Source organism: Balaenoptera musculus, chromosome 11, assembly GCF_009873245.2.
Source record: "Balaenoptera musculus isolate JJ_BM4_2016_0621 chromosome 11, mBalMus1.pri.v3, whole genome shotgun sequence".
NCBI lineage: Eukaryota > Metazoa > Chordata > Mammalia > Artiodactyla > Balaenopteridae > Balaenoptera > Balaenoptera musculus.
The window spans coordinates 38,333,109-38,353,716 of record NC_045795.1 but is presented as its reverse complement, the minus strand read 5'-3'; the positions used below and the strand labels follow the sequence as shown (position 1 = coordinate 38,353,716).

General features: G+C 49.8%; 1 protein-coding gene across 5 annotated transcripts; it reads left to right on the top strand.

Moving 5' to 3' along the window:
* The first annotated feature begins 954 nt into the window (after positions 1–954).
* MAPK13 (mitogen-activated protein kinase 13) lies at positions 955–18,952 on the top strand. 5 transcript variants are annotated; one of them, XM_036870360.1, is made up of 13 exons: positions 955–1,156; positions 1,994–2,123; positions 3,466–3,524; positions 6,746–6,854; positions 7,045–7,074; positions 7,484–7,531; positions 7,660–7,774; positions 7,929–8,000; positions 8,581–8,660; positions 8,903–8,981; positions 9,059–9,235; positions 9,506–9,632; positions 18,545–18,952. In XM_036870360.1, the coding sequence occupies exons 1-12, from the start codon at positions 1,038–1,040 to the stop codon at positions 9,586–9,588; spliced, it is 1,101 nt and encodes a 366-aa protein (XP_036726255.1). In that variant the 5' UTR covers positions 955–1,037; the 3' UTR covers positions 9,589–9,632; positions 18,545–18,952. The 5 variants fall into 5 exon arrangements, with proteins under 5 accessions (XP_036726255.1, XP_036726254.1, XP_036726253.1 ...); XM_036870359.1 differs by lacking the exon at positions 18,545–18,952 and adding an exon at positions 13,216–13,584; XM_036870358.1 differs by lacking the exon at positions 18,545–18,952 and having other exon boundaries at positions 9,506–9,843.
* Positions 18,953–20,608: the final 1,656 nt, after the last annotated feature.

Sequence of the window (20,608 nt, the reverse complement as noted above, 5' to 3'; positions counted from 1 at the left end):
CAGAAGGCCTTGGCTTGTCATTGCCCTCATGAGGCATTAGGAAACCAGCAAAAACTACATTCAAAACTGGAAATTTGAACCTAGACTGGATAGTTGTTATTACAGGATTACTGTTATTAATTTTAGGTGTAAAAATGATACTGTAGTTGTGTTTTTAAAATAATCCTTATCTTTTAGAGATACAAAAAATATTTATGGATGAAATGATATGATGCTTGGTTTTGCTTCAAAATGATGGGGGAGGAAGTATGTAGAGGAAACAGAATTGACTAGGAGTTGATGTAGTTGTTGAAGCTGTGGGATTGGGGCCATGCAGGGTCATTAGAACCTCCCTATCAAAGTGTGGTCCAGAGATCTTCGGAGCCTAGGAGCTAGTTAGAAATGCAGAATCTTGGCTCCACCCCAGATCTACTGAATCAGAATCTGTATTTAATAAAATATAATTCCCAGGGGATTCGTGTGCACATTCAAATGTGAGAAGCACTGAGCTAGTCTGTCTACTTTTGTATATGTTTGAAACTTTCCATAATCAAAAGATGTGGGGTTTTGTTTTGCTTTGTTTTTTCCCAAAATTGTCTTCAGAATCTCCGGGGAGATCTTCCTACAGAGTCCCGCGCTGGAGGAATCTGGGAGGCTCTATCTTCCCGCCCTCCGCCATCCGTGGGAGCCCCTCGGGTCTATCGGGCCCCCAGCCCCACCCCAGCACACGACGGGAAGCACCCCTTCCCTGCAGGGCGGCTCACCTGCCGCTTCTAGCTGGTCTGTGGTCCGGGCGCCAAACTCCCGGGGCTGGCGGAAATCGGGCTCCCCAGCTTGCCGTCGGGCAGGCCTGGGCGTGGCTGCGGGGCGCACCTGGGCGAGCCGGCAGGTGGGACGCGGGGCCGGCCGGCCGGGGCCCCCGCCCTCGCACGGGGTGGGGAGGAGCGGGCGGCGCGGGGCGGGCACCGCGGGGACCGTGGGCGGGGGCCGGGTGCTGGGAGCCTGGCGGGCCGCGAACGTAGCTATCGCGCTGGGGCCGCCGAGATTGAGTGCCCGGGATGAACCTCACCTGGAAAAAGGGCTTCTACAAGCAGGACGTCAACAAGACCGCCTGGGAGCTGCCCAAGACCTACGTGTCCCTGACGCACGTAGGCAGCGGGGCCTACGGCGCCGTGTGGTGAGACCCCCGGGCCTGTGCGCCGGGGCGGGGGGGGAGGGGGGGTGGTGCCTGGGGCATCGGGGTGGACCTACGGTGGGCGCCCAGGCACCGGGACGCGGGTGGAGCCTTCGGAAGAGCCGGGGCCCAGCCAATGCCCGGACCCGCCTCCGGTGTCGCCTCTCCTGCTGGCACTCGAGGCTGTGCGCCCACCACCTTGATGGAGGACCCCAAGGCCCAGAGCCCTGCGGGCTTGGAAGAACTTCGCGGTGCCTTTCCGGGGCAGAGGCCTGGAGCTAGGAGGAGGCGGCGAGCTGGGAAGAGGCGGCAAGCTGGGCAGTGAAGTAGAGTAGGAGCAGGAGCCTCAGGCTCTGGAGGCTGGCCTAGGGCCACTCCAGGCGCCATCTCACTTTTCCTACTGGCTTGGTGGGAGTTTCTGTGGGTTGAATTAGGGCTGGATCTGTTTCTCCAGGACTTGAACCTTACAGAGGACCCCAGAGTTCATCCGGGCGAATCCGCATTGTTACAAATGGGTACACTGAGGCCCAAACAAGAAGTGACTTGCCAAGCTGCTCAGGATCCTGTTGGCATTAACTTGTGTCTGACCCAGGGGCAGTGCACCTCTCTCAGATTCTGCCTGCTCTCTCCCCCGTCTCCCAGCTCCACTGTGCTGTCAGCTGCTCACTCACATTCCAGGTGGTGGGCATCAGTTCCTCCCAGCTTAGACTGCTGGCCAAGAGGGATTGGGGTGAGGACGGCCATGGCTTCCTAGATGGCCTGGAAGTTACCACCCAGGATCTGGAGTCCCAGGGTTGTGATGGGGAGCCGCTGCCTGCTGACCTGCCTTTGACCCTACAGCTCAGCCATCGACAAGCGGTCAGGGGAGAAGGTGGCCATCAAGAAACTGAGCCGGCCCTTCCAGTCGGAGGTCTTTGCCAAGCGGGCCTATCGCGAGCTGCTGCTGCTGAAACACATGCAGCATGAGAACGTAGGCTGGGCCTGGGGGCTGCTTCTGGGCGGCAGGGAGTGGAGGGCAGCCCCACAGAGCGTCCTGACCAGGCCCCTCCGTGTGTGTGTGTGTGTGTGTGTGTGTGTGTGTGTGTGTGTGTGTGTGTGTGTGTGTGTGTGTGTGTGTGTGTGTGTGTGTCGCACACGGGAGATGGCCCAAGAGGGTGCAGGGAACTCGTAACAGGGCCAGCAGAAGGGGAATCTCCTCCCTGCTCCTTTGATCCTTGTTCCTCACCTAATTATTAAAATCAGGTGCCAGGACCCACCCTGCCTACTTCCCAGGAAGGGTGCAAAGGGAATTTTTGGCAGTGGAGCAGAACAAACTCAGTGGGGTGCAAACTTACTGTCTCACTGTTATGAGGAAATAGGCACAGAGGAACTTCGTAGTTGTTCTAGATCTAAGAGGTGGTGCCCAGAATCCTGGTTAGTGTTGTTTCCACATAATAACAACAAGAATAATAGATACTTACGAGCACTTATTACATGCCAGGCACAGTTCTAAGAACTCTGCATAAACTAACTTGTTTAATCCTCACAATATCACATAAGTACTATTACCCCCATATACAGATGGGGAAACTGAGGCACAGAAAGACTCACAGGTTAAATGGTTAGTCAGTGGCAGAGCTGGAATTTGACCCTAGCCAACCTGGCTCCAGGCCCCAGTGCCTGACCTCTAGACTACGCTGTCTGATTGAAGCAGCCAGGAAGACTAATGACCCAGTGCGGGCCTGGAGCCCAGGCTTTTCTGCAGGATACCTAGATTGGAAAGTAAGCATTTAACATAATGATTTCAAAATATTGTTCACATTTTAAGCCCCATTCCTCTTCAGCAAACCCCTCCCCATGGCCTCCAGCCAGGGTAATCTTGCCCCCAGCTCTGAACCAGCCCTCTGGCAAGTAAGGTTGGATGTGGTGAGAGACCCAAGGTCAAGGGCAGGGAGCCTGCTGGCTAGAAGACCCCTTCTCTGTTCCCTCCTTGATTCCTTTCACCACTTGTGGTTCCCTGCTTGAGTTGAGAGTGGGTTTGTGCTGCTTGTCCTGAACACCAGACTTGGGGTCAGTGAGCACAGGAGTGTCCACCTCCCCTTCTCCCCAGCCTGACTCTCCATCACTGTGCTCTGCAAACTCCCTCCCAATTAGAGGAATTTCTCTTCCACCTCTGCTCCTTTTACTGCTTCCCAGAAGGCTGGGAACCTGCCTCCTGCTGGAGATGGTGTTTTAGGAAAGGGCAGGTGGTCCTGTGCAGGCCTGGGGCCCCAGAGGAGGGGAGCAGAGGGCTGCAGCGGCTGCCCAGTCCTCACTGGCAACCTTCTCCCCAGGTCATCGGACTCCTGGATGTCTTCACCCCAGCCCCTTCTCTGCGCAACTTTCATGATTTGTGAGTCGGGCTGCGCTGGGTTCCAGGACATGTGCAGGCCTTACTTGACACTGGGGAGCAAGTAAGGGGAGGGTCCAGATTCTTTCTTCTGGGTAGGGGGGCTTCCTGCCCCAGGAGTCCCTGTGCCTCTGGGCTGTGGAGAGAGTCTTTCAGCCAAGGGTGTAGAGAAAGGCAGGCAGGAAGAAGTGGGAGGGGCTTTATATGGACCTTGCCTGACACACAGCTGTCTGCTCATCTGCGTTGCTTTACCCAGCTTTACCACCACAGAGACATCATTGCCAGTCCCCCAGGGTTTGCATCAACCTACCTCACCATTTCCTGGGGACGCAGATGTGGATCTGGACCTTGGGGTTCTTCCTAGCATGAAGCGAGGATCAGGAAGCCTTGGCCACCTCTGGCTGATGGGATGTTTGTCAGAGTCACACAAGACGAGAAAATTTAGTTGCTAAATGCACGGCTTTGCTAGCGCAGTACCTGGTCTAAAATGTAGGAAGCTTTGGGAAGGTGGATTTTTTTTTTCAGTCCTATTTCAAATGCAGCTGCAGGTCTCTTTGTTAGGATGCTTTTGTTTTCAATTTAATGCAGTGATTTTGAATGGGTTTTTTTCCCCTATAATGCCAGCTGCTGGGCTTAGCATTGGGAATTCTTTGTTTTTAAATAAATTTATTTATTTAGTTTTGGCTGCATTGGGTCTTTGTTGCCGCGAACAGCGGCTACTCTTCGTTGCGGTGCGTGGGCTTCTCATTGTGGTGGCTTCTCTTGTTGTGGAGCACGGGCTCTAGGTGCGCGGGCTTCAATAGTTGTGGCACGTGGGCTCAGTAGTTGTGGCTCGTGGGCTCTAGAGCGCAGGCTCAGTAGTTGTGGCGCACGGGCTTAGTTGCTCTGCGGCATGTGGGATCTTCCCGGACCAGGGCTCGAACCCGTGTCCCCTGCATTGGCAGGCAGATTCTTAACCACTGCGCCACCAGGGAAGCCCAAGCATTGGAAATTTAAAGTGGACCTCGTGGGCTGACAGTAGTGAATACTGACAGTGGTGGTCAGTACTCTAGGTCTGGATAGAGAGCCAGAAACTGCAAGCTGCCTCAGCGGGCTTCACAGAGGAGAAAACTTTGAACTCAGTCCTGAAGGATAAGTTGACATTTGCCTGAGGTAGAAGGGGCTGAAGGCAGCCCAGGTAGAAGGAACTGCATGGGCAAAGGCCATGATGCCTGAAAGAGGCTGGGCCGTTTGGGCAGTATTGACAAGTGCAGTGTGGCTAGTGGAGGCCAGTGGCTGGTTTGGTTAGGCTGAGACCAGAACTGATCCTACAGGCATCCTCAGGTCTATGGAGGTTTTGAGCAGGGAGATGCTGTGATGTGGTCAGATCAGATTTTGGGGATACCCTCTGGCGGCAGCAAGAAAGGAGCAGGGAGCAGCTCTGGGAGGTAGGAAACCTGGAGGGTAGTGTTCGAGACCCCGACCTTGATCCAAATAAAGTAGAGGCGATGGGGTCCTGAGAGCAGACTTGACACCCGTCGAGAGGCAGGACTGTCAGAATGTTGTACCCCTTGGGATGCAGTGGCTGGGAGAGGCGGCATAGGTCAGGGGATGCCAGGTTCCTGCTCAGAATACAAGGTGGAGGAAAAACAGATCTTGGGAGAAAGATAATGAGCTCCATTTTGGACACTTCATTTTTGAAGAGCCTATGAACATTCCAGTGTTTAATCAGCAGTTGCAAATAAACCTGGAGTTTAGGAAGGTCTGGGCTAGGGATGTGGATTTGGGCCAGAATAGTCACCGGTGGATGATAGCCAAAGCCCAGGGACAGGCTAGTGTAGAACATGATTCGATACTGTTCATTAAGGTATCAACACTAAAGGGACTTCCCTGGTGGTCCAGTGGCTAAGACTCTGCACTTCCAATGCAGGGGGCCTGGGTTCGATCCCTGGTCGGGGAACTAGATCCTGCACGCATGCCACAACTAAGAGCCTGCATGCTGCAACTAAGCCCGCATGCCGTAACTAAGATCCCGCGCGCCGTAACGAAGATCCTGTGTGCCGAGACTAAGACCCGGAGCAGCCAAAAAATAAAAGGTATCAACACTAAAGAAAAGGTATAAGAGGATGAACAGACAGAGCCTGACTAGAGGTAGAAGCAGCAGAGAATTTTGAGGGAGTGTCAGGCTTTGCAAAAGGTTCAATATAAAGAAAGGGAGCCATGGGTGTTATGTGTTGGGCTGGTGGGGCGGGAGCAGATGCCAAGTTATCAGAGGACTGGACGTTAAGGCAGTGGGGTCAAGAGGTGAGGCCCGCTCGTTCTAGAAGTTTGATCGGGAGGGAAGGAGAGAGAAGGGGTGGTTACTTGAACAAACAAGGTTAAGCTAGGGAAGGTGGTTGTATCACAGTGAGACTTCAGCAAGTTTGTCAGCTGAGAAGAAACAATCAGGGTCCACGCAGAGGTGAAACACAAAGGGGGGAAGGGACTGTGCATGGAGCAGGGTCCCCGTGGTGGGGGGTGGTGGAGGAGGGAAGCGGGGGTGCGGTCAGGTGGGGAGAGACTTCAAAATCACAGGCTCACGGAGATGGCTTCCACATCCTTTTTTTTTTTTTTTTTTTTAATTCCTTCCTAAATCTTTATCCTTTTATGTTCTGGGCTTTGCTATTACTGCCTTGAGTAACAGTTACATTTTGCTGACTTCAACCTGTTTTGCAATCCCATTAAGAGGGTGTGTTGGCTCAGCTACCTCCTTCTTCCTTCTTCACCCTCCTGGAAACTGTTTTATTGTTTCCTTCTTGGAAGGAGGACATTTTTGTATGTTTGAGGAGCCATGTTGGCGGGGCATGACCCTCTGGGGGAGGAAATATTTGTACAGAAGCAGAAGGAAATACTGGCAAATGTTTCTAACTCACAGCAGTGGCTTTCTGTGGGGCGTGGAGGAGGGCAAGCAGAGGGCACCTTTGAAGAGAGGGAGCAGTGCTGCATTTGCTTTGCCTGAGCACAGCTCCAGCTGAAATACTTACCCTGAGCTCTGCCAACAGGGCAGCCACCAGGGCCAGGCTGGGAGCCAGGAGTCAGGAGGCCCACCGCATGGGGGTCTGGCTGGCTGTGGTGGGGCTGGTTCTTTTTACACATGAAGGTCATCCCTAAGGCCTCTGTTCTGCCCAGCCCCTTGCCCTCCTCTGAGCTCGGACCTGGAGCTGGGTGGGGCTCGGGACTGTTCAAGAAGTCCTCATGACTTGCAGCTACCTGGTGATGCCCTTCATGCAGACGGACCTGCAGAAGATCATGGGGATGGAGTTTGGTGAGGACAAGATCCAGTACCTGGTGTATCAGATGCTCAAAGGTCTTAAGGTGGGTGGGAGCCTGCAAGATGGCAGGGGAGGGGGGCTTGGTGTTGAGACCTGGGGTTTGGGGGAGGCTAGGCCTTGAAGGCTGGGAGAGCACACCATGACAAGGCAGAGGAGATCTCTGAGCCAGCCTGAAACACCCGGTGCAAAAGCCGGGCACCGGATTCACCCTTCTTCCTCTCTCCCCAACACAGTACATCCACTCAGCTGGGGTCATCCACAGGGTGAGTGCTTTCTCTGCTACATCCTCAGAGGCCCCGCCCACCCCTGGGGGCTAGGGTTAGGGTTAGGGGGTTCCAGGAGGTGGAGGAAGCAGGGAAAGTGGATTTTTCAGACCTAGGCTTGGCCCAGGAAGACCTGCTCAGAAGAATTGCTGTGTTCTGGGGAACTTTCTGGGAAAATTTTGCCAACAAAGCAAGCCCTGAGCTGAGTGTTTCAGGCTCCAAGAGGCAGGAGCATTTTAGAGCTGGATGGGCCCTAGAGGACACCTAGTCCAACCCTCATTCTGCACAGGAGACCAGAGCCCAGAGAGAGGGGCAGGGGCCTGGCCAAGGTCGCACGCTGGCTGGCAGCCGAGTGGGGACAGCTCCCATCTCTGCCTCTGCCCAGTGCTCCATCTCTTCTCTCATCTAGGACCTGAAGCCAGGCAACCTCGCTGTGAATGAGGACTGTGAGCTGAAGGTGAGTGGGCCCAGGCAGGGTCAGCCTGGGGTTGGGGTGGGCCCCTCTCCCACAGGAGCCCCCAGAAGCTGCTCGGGGAGCCTCCTCTCTTCAGCGAGCTCCTTTTTCCTATGTGCCCCGAGTCATAGATTTTGGATTTTGGGTTGGCACGGCACGCAGATGCAGAGATGACTGGCTATGTGGTGACCCGCTGGTACCGGGCCCCTGAGGTGATCCTCAGCTGGATGCGCTACAACCAAACTGGTCAGTGGTCAGCTGCCCGGGGGAGGGGGATAGGGCTGGGGGTCTTCTCTGACAGCTTCCTCAAGGCTGTCTTGGTGACTCTGGGTTGACTCTTGGTGACTGCCGGGTCTTGGTCAGCTGGTCCAGGTGACACTTCCTGCCCCTCCCTCTGCAGTGGACATCTGGTCTGTGGGCTGTATCATGGCAGAGATGCTGACGGGGAAAACTCTGTTCAAGGGGAAAGACTGTATCCTTTGCTGGAAAAGCCAAACTGCATCCAGGGATTCATTCCTTCAACACTTTATTACTTAAATCCCTTTTTTTCTTAATGTGAAAGTGATACATGCTCCCTGTGGAACAACTTTAATGTACAGGGAAGCAAAGTGACGAAAACTAGTCACCTGTCATTCCAACACCATGCAGAAAATACTTGACGTTTTGGCACCACACGCCTGAACTGGGCACCTGTGTGTGCTGCGCAGGGATTAAGGAGAAGATGTGGGTCTCCCTGCCAAACTCAGAGTGCGAGGGTGTGGGGGGGGAGTAGACAAAGAAATGGATGGAGGTGACTGAGTGGGATGAGGCCAGGAAGGTGGCACATGCAGGAGCATTTGTGGGGAGGGACCCTTTACCCAGCCTGGCAGGTAGGAAGCCTTCCAGAGACCTGAGTCCGGAAGGATGAACCTCCCCTCCTAAAAGCAAGAGGAGGGGAGTGTCTGGAACCTGGATGGTCCACAGTGCTGGGTGGGCCTGATGGAGGGGCAGAAGGAAGGGCAGCTTCAGACCCACCCACAGGGAGTGAGGCCGAACCTTAACCTGCTGCCAAGACCTGGACCAGCTGACCCAGATCCTGAAAGTGACGGGGGTGCCGGACGCTGAGTTTGTGCAGAAGTTGAATGACAAAGCGGTGAGTGGCAGATGGGCCCAGGCTGGCCAGGGCTGCGCGCTTGGCTGACCAGGGCCAGGTGGGCTGCAGGCTGCGCCTCCCCTCTGCCCTGGCAAGGGCTCTTGCCTTCATCTCACTTTGGATTCTGACCTGAGCCTTCAGCCCTGCTCAGGGGCTTTTCTGGGGTCCCTGCTCTATACCCCATGGCCTAAGCCCTGAGGGGCTGACAACGGGGGATTATTCAGTGCTTTTCTGTCTTCCAGGCCAAATCCTACATCCAGTCCCTGCCACAAAGCCCCAAGAAGGATTTCTCTCAGCTCTTCCCGCGTGCCAGCCCCCAGGGTGAGTCTTGGGGCCTGCAGTCTGTCTCAGCGGGCGGGCTCTCCATGGCGTGTGAGACTCACACTCTGTAACCACAGCTGCAGACCTGCTGGAGAAGATGCTGGAGCTGGACGTGGACAAGCGCCTGACCCCCTCTCAGGCCCTCACCCACCCCTTCTTTGAATCCTGCCGGGACCCTGAGGAGGAAACAGAGGCCCAGCAGCCATTTGATGATTTCTTAGAACATGAGAAACTCACAGTGGATGAATGGAAGCGTAAGGGCTCGGGGCCTTGGGCTGCTTCCTCTCTCTGCCTGCCGCATCCCTCTCCTCTGCCTGCTTCGTTTTCCTGCCTGCCCTCAGCCGGTCCCAACACCCTCCTGGAGACTATCACCTCTTTCTCTCTGAGCAAATATTGTCTCCTGTGTGCACTTCCTTCTCCCTGCGCTGAGCTGACTTCCTGCTCCACACTATGTCTGTTGGGAGAGGGGGGCTCTCTCTTGCCCTCAGCACCCCCTACCCCTTGAACCACCCTGTCTTTCTCAGAGCACATTTACAAGGAGATTGTGAACTTCAGCCCCATTGCCCGGAAGGACTCTCGGCGCCGGAGTGGCATGAAGCTGCAGTGACCCGTCTAGCCCGACCCTCGGCTGAGCCCAGGAATGGCCACATGGTACCACCTGCCAGGCACTGCCCCTGGGACCAATATTTATTTATTGAAGTTTTAGCCCGTCTTGGATTATAGCCTTCCAAGTAGAGGACAGAGGACCCTTGTCCTTGTGTAGGAAACAGGCCTAGTAGATGCAGAATTCAGAGGTGATGGTTGGGAGAAAATAGCTATGATCATAACTGGCCATATTAAAGCACCAATCTGGAGAATCGCCTGTGTGTGGGGTCCTTACCTGCATGGCTGTAGTGGGGCTGAACTGGGGCAGGAGTCTACGGCAGTGATGGTGTATTAGTTTGCTAGGGCTGCGGTAACGAATTATCACAAACTGTGTGGCTTAAAATGATAGAAATTTATTCTCACAGTTCTGGAGGCTGGTAGTCTGAAACCAAGGTGTGGGCAGGTCCATGTTCCCTTTTGAAGGTTCTAGGGAAGAATCCCTCCTGGCCTCTTTTTAGCTTCTGGTAGCTCCTGGAATCTTTGGTGTTCTTTGGCTTATAGCTGCATCACCCCTATCTCTGCCTCTGTCTTCACATGGCCTTCTCTGCTCTGTGTATTTCTGTCTTTGGCTGATCTTATAAGAACATCAGTCACTGAATTTAGGACCCACCCTAATCCAGTGTGATCTCATCTTAATCCTTAGTAATTACATCTGCAAATATCTCATTTTCAAATAAAGTCACATTCTGAGGTTCTGGGTGGACATGAATTTTGGGGGCACATTTTTCAACCCACTACAGATGGCCATGAGGGAGGGGCCCCATCCCAGAGCCCCTTTGTTGCGGAGCCAAACGTGTTTGGCTGCTAAATTAAAGGAGTTGCAGAGAGCTGCAGCTGGTGAGACATTGCATGCAGGTTATTTTGGGTGAGTGATCAGCAATCAAGATATGAAACAGCAGGCTTGTTGACTGGGAGGTGCAAAAGGCAGAAATGGGCTTTTTCCAGGAAAACGGTTCTACTCCTTCCCCCTTTTGGGAATTGTACATCTCTCCTGAGCTTTAACCTGACAATGGATTGGATCCTTCTGTTCAGTTTTGAAAACTCTGTTCAGGTCTCAAACTTCCCTATGCACCAGGGCCTGGTTAATATGCAGATTCCTGGGCCCAGCCCCTGGGGTTTTGATTTAGCAGGTCTGGGGTTGAAACCCTAGAACGTTTGAATGAGGACCCCTTCACCTCAACCCAAGCCCAGTGATTCTGATGGATATCTGACCACATTTAGAGAAACATTTAGTTGATTTCAGTACCACTTAATTTGTCAAAAGGCCTAAATTAGAAAACTACAATGGGAGACTGAGGGGCTTTAGATGACTTTCACACTCTCATTTTAGAGATGTTAAAACTAAGGCTCAGTCAGGGCATTTTTAGGGCAGTGAAACTATTTTGAATGATGTCATGGTGGATACATGACATTATGCATTTGTCACAACTAGTGGAACTGTACAACACAGTGAGTGAACCCTCAAGTAAACTATGGACTTTCTTTAATAATAATGTACCAGTATTGGTTCATCAATTGTAATAAATGTACCACATTAATGTAAGATGTTAATATTTAATATTAGGGGAAACCATGGGGGTGGGAGGGACAGAGTATATGGAACCTTCTGTACTTTTGGCACAATTTTTCTGTAAACCTAAACCTGTGCTAAAAAATAATGTCTATTTTAAAAAAGAAGAAGAAAAAGCTTGAGGCTCCAGAGAGATACCCATGATGAGAAAGTGGTAAAGTCAGGATTTGAACCACAGCAGCCTCGAACACTGTGCCAAAGGCTGTCAACCCAAGCTTGGAATCAAGGGTTGCCAGCCTCCTCGCCCTTCTAGCCTGTCTCTGAGCTTCTTCACTGCTGCCTGTGTCCAAGGATCCTGTTTTCTCTCCCAAGGAGTGGCCCTCCTATCCAGGAGGGAGGAGTGGATCGAGGGAGGGACTCTGACCTTGCTGGTGACTAAACTGCCACTGGTCCCCTTAGTCTAAATCCTTCAGTGAATTTGCCTTCTGAGACTCCTCAATAGCCCCAAGGAAAGTCTAGCCTTCTTGGCCTGGTAGTCAAAGTCCCCTGCATTCTCTAACCTCATCTGCTCCTACTGCCTCCCGTTTTCCTTATGCCAGCATGGCCTGCCAAGGAACACCAGCCCTGGGATACCCCATGAGGCTCAGTAACAGGTTAAAGGCTCTGACAAGTCCTACAGTGAGGAGAACTGTTCAACATCATTGTTTAATCCAGAACTTGCCAAATGTGCTTAACTGCAGGACCCCCTTTCTCCTGACGGCCAGCACACACAGAAGCCTCTTTGCCTAGTGCAGCCCAGTATGCAGGTCCCAAAACTGCTTCTCCCCAAGCAGGCCTGGAGCTTGGGCTTCTTTCAAAGCCTCTGCAGAGAAGGCCCTCCCTCTTTCTCCTTCTTATTCCCTCAAGACTTTGCCTCAGGCCTCCCTCCAGGAAGTCATTCTCCATCACCCTCCATCAGAGAATGGGCAGCTTCCTCCCTCTGCCCCTGGCCCTCTATGAACAGCATTTACAGTGTGTATGGTTCTGCTTCCCCTCCCCGTTGCCCACTGTGAGCCCCTGATTGGAACAAACATCTATGAATGAATGATGTCCCAGGGGCCTGTTGGTCGTTTCTCTGCCCAGATCAGACCAGCATGGTATCCAGGGCAGCAGAGAACCCAGCAGGAAGCAGAAGTGGGTGGCTTGGCCAGTACCTTAGAGTTTTTCCCCTGAAAATCTCAGGCTCTCAGACTCCCAGGCCTCTCCCCATCATCCCTCAGTGTCCTCCAGTCCATCCCCCACCCAGAATTAAACTTCTGTGTGTCACCTCAGCCCCTTCTCTACAATTATCTCAAACTTGGGAAGTTTCTCCAGAGGGAGGTGAAGGTGCTGAGCAGTGTGAAGGGGTTCGTGGGTTCTGCCTTACCCTGTGGGTACCTGGCCAGAGTGACAGGAAATGAGTCCATTCTCAGGCTGGGTGGGGGGAAGGGGCTGAGCTTGGGGTTCTGGGCTCAGTTACTCTCACAGTTGGCCTGCAGGTCTTTTGCCCCTGGCCCTTGGTGGACAGGGTTGAGCTTTGCCCTGTGGCCAGTGGGGCAGCTCAAAAGGTCTTGACAGAGATAAGGAAGCCAGACTCAGGAACTGGAGAGAGGTCAGTAACAGCAACTGTGCCCTCGATTCTCTCCTTTGTGAAATGAAGGGTGTCTTTGCACAAAGGCACAGCTCCTCTCCTGAGGCAGCCTGGGCCTATCGCTGGGGCCTGGCAATTTGTGTCACTTGGGGCAGGGCTAGCCTGGCATGAAATGGGGGTGGCACTGCTCCCAGTGAGGGGCAGCACGTGGAAAGTTCCTCCATCTCTGCCCTTGCAAGGAGAGCCCGGTGTGCACAGATGTCCCAGTGCCTGCAAGGGTGGAGGCTTGCTTGAAAGAGGGCTTGGCTCAACTTTCACCTGGCACATTGAAATAGCTTCTGTTCTCCAGGAGGGTGTGGGACAGTCATGTCCCTTAGCCGAGATACAACCACAGCTGGGGAGGGAGGAATCTCTTCCTCTTTTCCCCACATTTTCTGTCCTCATTCTCCCTAAACCCCCTGTGATTTAAGGTAAGAGGCTGGTGATTTTCCCCTTATTCACAATGGGCAGCAGAGGCCCAAGGCTACTCTACCAAGCTAAAGAAGATGTCGCTGTCATGCCTCACACCCCTACCCCAAGATTTCCTGGAGCAGGAGCAGTGCCTGGTGGGATTCTGACCTCGTTCCTCCTGTGGGAGCCTATGCTCAGCGGGGCAGCCGTGCTCACTCTGGGCCAGAGTGTCAACAAGGCCCCCCCACCCCGCCCCGTCTGGGGGCTCCTGACCTTTTTTGTGCCGCGGATCCCTTCTCAAAATATTTTCCTATGCATAAAATAAAATACACAGGATAACAAAGGAAGCTAGTTATGTTGAAATACAGTTGTGAAAATATTTAAATGTGTGATGTTGTGTGTACATGGGTTTCTTTATTAACACATTAAATAACAAGATCGAGGGGGTGAGCACAACAAACTACTGCAAACTTGAAGTAGAAATGAGTTTAAACGATGTTTCAAGATATCTGCAGCAACTATAAAGGGAAATGAAAAGCATTGCTTTCTACTGGCCCTGCTAATGCAACTATAGTTTGCTGCCTTTAAAAGTTGTAATATTTTCCAATCCAAATTCATGGACCTCTGAATTCCAGTGTACAGTCTATGGTTTGTGGACCCCGGTTAAAAACCCTTGTCCCGGATACTAAAATGTGACTTTAGGAATCCTCTGCTACTTCTTAACCAACCCCCCTATTGTACCACCATCTGTGCCCTGACCCCCCGCCTTGCATGATCATGGAGCCAGGTTGGAAATGCCCAGATCTGCACCTGGATGCCTACAACATATATTAACCGCCATTCCCCTGTGTTTCCCAGCCTTACTGTCCAGGTAGGAATGGGTCTGACTGGGGCATTTTGCTAGGGAATTTGCTGAGGCCTCTATATCTAGTTTTCAACTAGGTGGAATCCTCCCATCCCCACCCCACAGCGTTCTTTCTAAACAATTTTACTGATGAAGACACTTGGGCCCAGAGTAGAGACTGGGGCCCAGGTCTCCTATTTAGCACTGCACTGTTCTTTCCACTGCAACGGTGGCACAATCACATATTGAGGTCAATGCGTGCTCTTCTCTCCCTGCATTACTGTCCCTGTTCCCCCAAGCATCACGGACACAAAAGTAGCAGGGCTTTGAGACAGGTTTGTGTTAACTGGCCAAGGGAAGAAACTCCCCAAAGCACACTTGTTTCTCTCTGTTTCCTTAAAGGTCTCACCCTTGAGAATATTTTGGTAGGACTCCAGGAGGGAAAAGGTGAGGGAGTGAGGAAGGGAAGTGCATTTGAGAAGTGGTGTGGCTTAGCTAGGCAGTTTCTCCTGACCGGAAGGAGGTAGAGGCCCATTAGTGCCCACATTCTTTTGGGACTATGTCCAGTTCCCTGTCAACACCCTGGCAAAACTCAGGAGGAGGCTGCTGGGTACGCTCAGGGAGGCTGGACCCTAAGCAAATTCTCCTGGTCTTGGCTGAAATTATTCAGGGTTTCTCCTATGGATAGCCCACCATTCTTAATTGATGCAGCAGCTCAGTGTTTTTAAGTACAGACTGATGATCAGAGGGACTTTCCTTGTATTGTGGGGTCCATAAGATCCCAGAACTTTTGTATAATTCCAAGGAACCCCAATAAAGACTGTGGGTGGATTTCCTCCAGCCAAGCAGGACACAGCCTTGGCTTTAGAAACTCTAGCTTAGTCTAGCTCCTCCTTTTAATCCTCTGTCAGAAGAGTGGCACCTCCGTCTTACCCTTGTCTTTCCCTGTGTGGTTTACTAAGGTGGTTAAGTGTTGAGCTCTGGAGGCATACTGCCTGCTGCTCTACCACTTATCAGCCATGTGACCTTGGGCCTCAGTTTCCTCATCTATAAGGATAATAATACTAAAGAAATTAACATAAGGGAAGCACTCAGAACAGTACCTGGCACATGGGAAGTGCTCACCAAGCATTAACTATTATATTTAATTATTTTCTCTACCACATCCTCTTCCCTCCCTGATTACTCCATCTTCCGGACACTGTCATTTCCTACTTCTCAACAGCAGTTTTCTCCACTCACCTGGTCTCCTTCATGTTAAATCTTCCCTCATAGGTCCTCAAGAGACCTGGCCCCAGTCACGTATACTACAGCTTATATTATGACCCTGGTATCTGCAGCTTCTCATGCAGGGTCTGGGAGGCAGCAGAGTGTGGAGTTGAGAATGTGAGCTTTCCATCTGAAAGGACCTGGGGTTGAGAGAGAAGGGGGATGGATTTAAGGAACTGGCTCAGTGACTGAGTGGGGAGTGGTTGGCAAGTCTGAAATCTGTAGGGCAGGCTAGTAAGCTGAAAATTCAGGCAGAATTTCCATACATATTACAATCTTGAGGCAGATTCCTTCTTTTCTAAGAAACCTCAGTTTTTGCTCTTAAGGCCTTCAACTAATTGGATGAGGTCCACGTACATTATAGAGGGTGATCTGCTTTAAAATCAACTGATTGTAAATGTTAATCACATCTACAAAATTTCTTTCCAGCATCATCTAGACCAGTGTTTAAGGATACAACTGGGCACACAGCCTATCCAAACTGACACATAAAACTAACCATCACACCATGTGTTTGAGGGCAGGGTATTTACTCCTCTGAGCTTCATTTTCTTTCTCTAAAATGGAGTAATAGAAGGATCTACCTCACAGGACTGGTGAGGGGTAAGTGCATACAGAGTGCACAGTAAATGTTAGTTCTTTTACCAGGAGGTGCTCAAAAACACACTGATGATGGCAATCCTCTTGGAAGTACTGGGAAATACATGCCATGGCCCATGGCCGCTGCTCTCAAGCTTTCGGCTGAGTCATGTAGGTATCACATAAAAGCATGGAGGCGCACTGTGCTTACTCCCATCTGCTCCCACCCAACAGACTGGCTCAGAACCTTTAGTTCATGTGAAAAACTCCCAAAGAAATGAACCGTCACCCTCTTTTTTATGGGGAGAGGAGGAAAGTTTCTCCACTGGGTTTCTTTATCTTTGAGACAGTGGAGGGCTTGGAGCAATACGTCAGAAAGAATTAAATTTCACTTCTTCAGCAGCCATTTCACATTTTGTGAGAACTGCATATTCATGTCGGTAAACAGCCAAGTAGGAACCAGATGACAGCTCAGTTTTCCTGGAAATCAGGAAATCAATCAAGCTGCCAATATGAGATGACTGCATTGTGAAATACTGCTAACATTCCAGAAAGTTGTTTTAAGATGAATTTTTTAAAATGGAAATTCTGTTTCTCTTCCTCTTTCTCTTCCTCCCTCCCTCCTACTCTCCCTCCTATCCCTTCTCCCTCCCTTCCTTTTCTTCCCTCTCTTCCTTCCCCCCTCCCTCCCTCCCTTCCTTCCTTCTTACCTACCTACCTTCTTTTCACTCCTTTAAGCCAATGCTCAACTACTTCTTCTAATATGTTCAGCCTAGGTATGAGTTTTCACAAATAGGTGAGATGATATATGGGTCTCTTTGCCTCTCTCTGAGACCCTTCCATTGTTCCAATGGCACCCTTCTCTACCTGTCCAGGAGTCTGCTTGCCTTTATCCACACCTGTCTCTCCTGTTTCTTATCCTTTTTTTTTTTTTTTTTAAATTTATTTGGCTGTGTCAGGGTCTTAGTTGCAGCACGTGGGATCTTCATTGTGGCACGCGGGATCTTTCGTTGCAGCACACAGCCTCTTCAATGCAGTGCATGGGCTTCTCTCTAGTTGTGGCACTTGGGCTCCAGAGCACACAGGCTCTCTAGTTGCAGCGTGTGGTCTCTCTAGTTGTGGCGCATGAGCTAAGTAGGTGCGGTGTGTGGACTCAGTAGTTGAGGCGCATGGGCTCAGTAGTTGCAGTGCATGGGCTCTCTAGTTGTGGCACGTGGGCTCAGTAGCTGCGGCACGTGGGCTCAGTAGCTGCGGCACATGGGCTTAGTTGCCCCTCAGCAAGTGGGATCTTAGTTCCCCAACCAGGGATGGAACCCACGTCCCCTGCATTGGAAGGTGGATTCTTAACCACTGGACCACCAGGGAAGTCCCTGTTTCCTATCCTTTTTTACAGTGAAACCATGACTTCAGCCACCTCCTTAAGAATTAGGAGTAAAATGATTCCAAAAAACCTTCTCTGTGTCTAGTGTCAAGCTGTACCTTAAAATTTATTTGTTTAAATATATAAAATAAACTTTTAGTTTTAGAATAGTTTTAGATTTATAGAAAAGCTGCAAAGATAAAACAGAGAATTTCCATGTACTCCACACCCAGCCCTATTATTAATATCTAACATTAGTATGCTACCTTTGTCACAACTAATAAATCAATATTGATATATTATTAACTAAAATCCATACTTTCATATTTCCTTAATTTTTACCTATTCTTTGCTGTTCCAGGATCCCATCCAGGATGCCACATGTCTTCTTAGGCTCCTCTTGGCTGTGACAGTTTCTAAGACTTCCCTTATTTTCAGTAACTTTAACAATTTTGAAGAGTTACTGGTCAGGTATTTTGTAAAATGTCTCTCAATTAGGGTTTGTCTGATGTTTTCTCATGATAAGACTGGGATAATGTGTTTTGTGGACTAAGACCACATGGGTAAAATGCCATTCTGATCACATTGTATCAAGAGTATATAGCATCAGGGACTTCCCTGGTGGCACAGTGGTTAAGAATCCACCTGCCAATGCAGGGGACAAGAGTTTGAGCCCTGGTCTGGGAATATCCCACATGCCGTGGAGCAACTAAGCCCGTGCACCACAACTACTGAGCTTGCCCTCTAGAGCCCGTGAGCCACAACTACTGAAGCCCACATGTTCTAGGGCCTGCGTGCTGCAACTACTGAAACCCGCGCGCCTAGAGCCCATGCTCCGCAACAAGGGAAGCCACCGCAATGAGAAGCCCGCGCACCACAATGAAGAGTAGCCCCCGCTTGCCACGACTAGAGAAAGCCTGCGCGCAGCAATGAAGACTCGAAGACCCAACGCAGCCAAAAAAAAAAAAGAGTATATAGTATCAAAATGATTTATCACTGTCAGTGTTAACCTTGATTACCTAGGTAAGGTTGTGTTAGCCAGATTTCTCCACTATAAAGTTACTTCTTCCCCCTTTTCATTCCCCTTTTTCACTGCCATTCCTTGAGAAGGGAATATCTACAAAAATTATTTGGAGTTCTCCTGTATGGGAGATTTATTCAGCAATTTATACCAGAATGGACTCATGGATATTTATTTTATACTTTGGGTTATAATCTAATACATAACAGAATAAAATAAAAATAATAAAAGCTTTACCTTTTGACTTGATCTGTAGGTTTTCTTCCTTTTGTGTAGATTGAGCCCATATCCCTGAAAGGACCTGGAGGTACTGCCCACAGCCAGACGGAGAGTCCACTCATCAATCCTGCAGACACACGGGGTCCTAGGGGTAGTGGGAAAGTTTCCACTTCTCCCACTTGGATGCTGATCAATCCAGAATCCACTTTGGATAACCACCCTGAAGGCCCTTCCCTCTCTTCTCTGTCTTTTTCCTTATTGATCCTCTCCATCTTTTCCATCCCTATGTCCGCCTACTCCTGGTAAGGAATTTGGGGGAAACTTCATTCTATTTGCATGAAATAATAAAGCTAAATACAACAAATAAAACATTTATAGGCATTATAGCTATCCTCTAGTTGCATGTTTCCTAGGTGCACTGTTTTGGGTACTTTACATATATTGTTTCTAATCCTCACACTAATGACAAAGTAATTGCTATTCCCATTTTACAGATGTGGAAACTGGGACTCTTGAGAGTTTAAAATATTCACCCAAGGTTTTTCTGCTACTGTACAGTTTGCTCCTTCTCAATAGTCTCCTTCACTCCTTCTTCTTCTCATCCACCTCCTATGTGACCACGGGCAAACCACTTCCGCCTGAGCCTTAATTTCTTGTCTGGTGATACTGTTGGATGAATTCAATGAGAAATGCATAGAATGCATAGAAAGTCTTCTGCACAGGGGACTTTCCTGGTGGCGCAGTGGTTAAGAATCCACCTGCCAATGCAGGGGACACGGGTTCGATCCCTGGTCTGGGAAGATCCCACATGCCGCAGAGCAACTAAGCCCGTGCGCCACACCTACTGAAGCCCGTGTGCCTAGAGCCTGTGCTCCGCAACAAGAGAAGCCACCGCAGTGAGAAGCCCGCACACCACAACGAAGAGTAGCCCCAGCTCACCTCAACCAGAGAAAGCCTGTGCGCAGCAACGAAGACCCAACGCAGCCAAAAATAAATAAATTAAAAATTTAAAAGTTAAAAAAAAAAAGAAAGTCTTCTGCATAGGATTCAATAAATAGCATCTGTTATTACTTTTAATTTCATGAGGATTAAATTAATTTTAAAAACTCTATTCTTGTTTCCTTTTTCTATTTATGCTCACCTCTTAATGGTCTCATCTATTTTCATGGCTTTAAGTACCATCTATATGTCAATGACTACCAAATGTATATATCTACCTTGGATCTTTCCTTTAAATTTCAGACAAGTCAACATCTTCACTTGAGTGTTTTGAAACAAAAGTTGGAGGTTCTGCTTCTAGTAGTGATGGAGTAGCCTGTATTGTATTATAATAATAATGGACTCTGGATAAAATAAAAGAATACAATGATTTGAAGGGACTGGAGAGAATAAAAGCAGGAAGAAACTGGAAGGGAGTCAACCATTGATAGAAGGGAGGTGCAGTGGATAAGATTTGTGATTATAAGGATTTTTGCCTGAAGGCACTACCCAGAAAACGTAGCATAGAATGGCCAGAATTCAAGCGTAAAGTTGCTAGTTTGACAAGTCAGAGAATCAAGTTTAGAAAGGAAATCCAAGAAAGGAAGAAGGCACAGAGCCTTCTTAAAAATGCATATAAAATTTGACCAAATCCTTGGCTGACTCCTGACCTGTGCATGTGCAGGGGATACTCCAAGGAGCCCAGCAGAAAACAATGAGAAAAAGACAACTGGAAAATAAATGAACTGAGCAGAAATTTTAGCTGCTGCCTATCTCAAGGGACACAGAATTTGGAATTTTATGCCTGCCAAGTTAACTGCCTAATAAAAATAAATAGTCTCTAGAGGAAGATAACAGAATCTAGATTTTCTACAATGTATCTGCTACAATGCCCTGTATTAAAAGATTTTTTTAAAATGCTGAACTTGCATATAAGCACGGAAATGTGAACCATAGCCAAAAGAAAGGCAGTCAATAAAAAGCAATTCTGAAATAACTCAGATATTTAATTAGTGGGTGAAGATTTCAAAGTGGCTATAATAAATATGTTCAAGAACCTTAAAAAAATTTACTCATAATGAATAAGCAAGCGGGCAAATTCATCAGAGAACTAGAAACTATTAAAAAAAAAAGTGGCAATTC

Bases quoted from the DNA above. Each gene is read 5' to 3' on its own strand.
- MAPK13 (XM_036870360.1), top strand. From the start codon at position 1,038: ATGAACCTCACCTGGAAAAAGGGCTTCTACAAGCAGGACGTCAACAAG. The intron at 8,661-8,902 runs GTGAGTGGCAGA...TCTGTCTTCCAG, and splicing joins AGAAGTTGAATGACAAAGCG to GCCAAATCCTACATCCAGTC. The intron at 9,236-9,505 runs GTAAGGGCTCGG...TGTCTTTCTCAG, and splicing joins CACAGTGGATGAATGGAAGC to AGCACATTTACAAGGAGATT.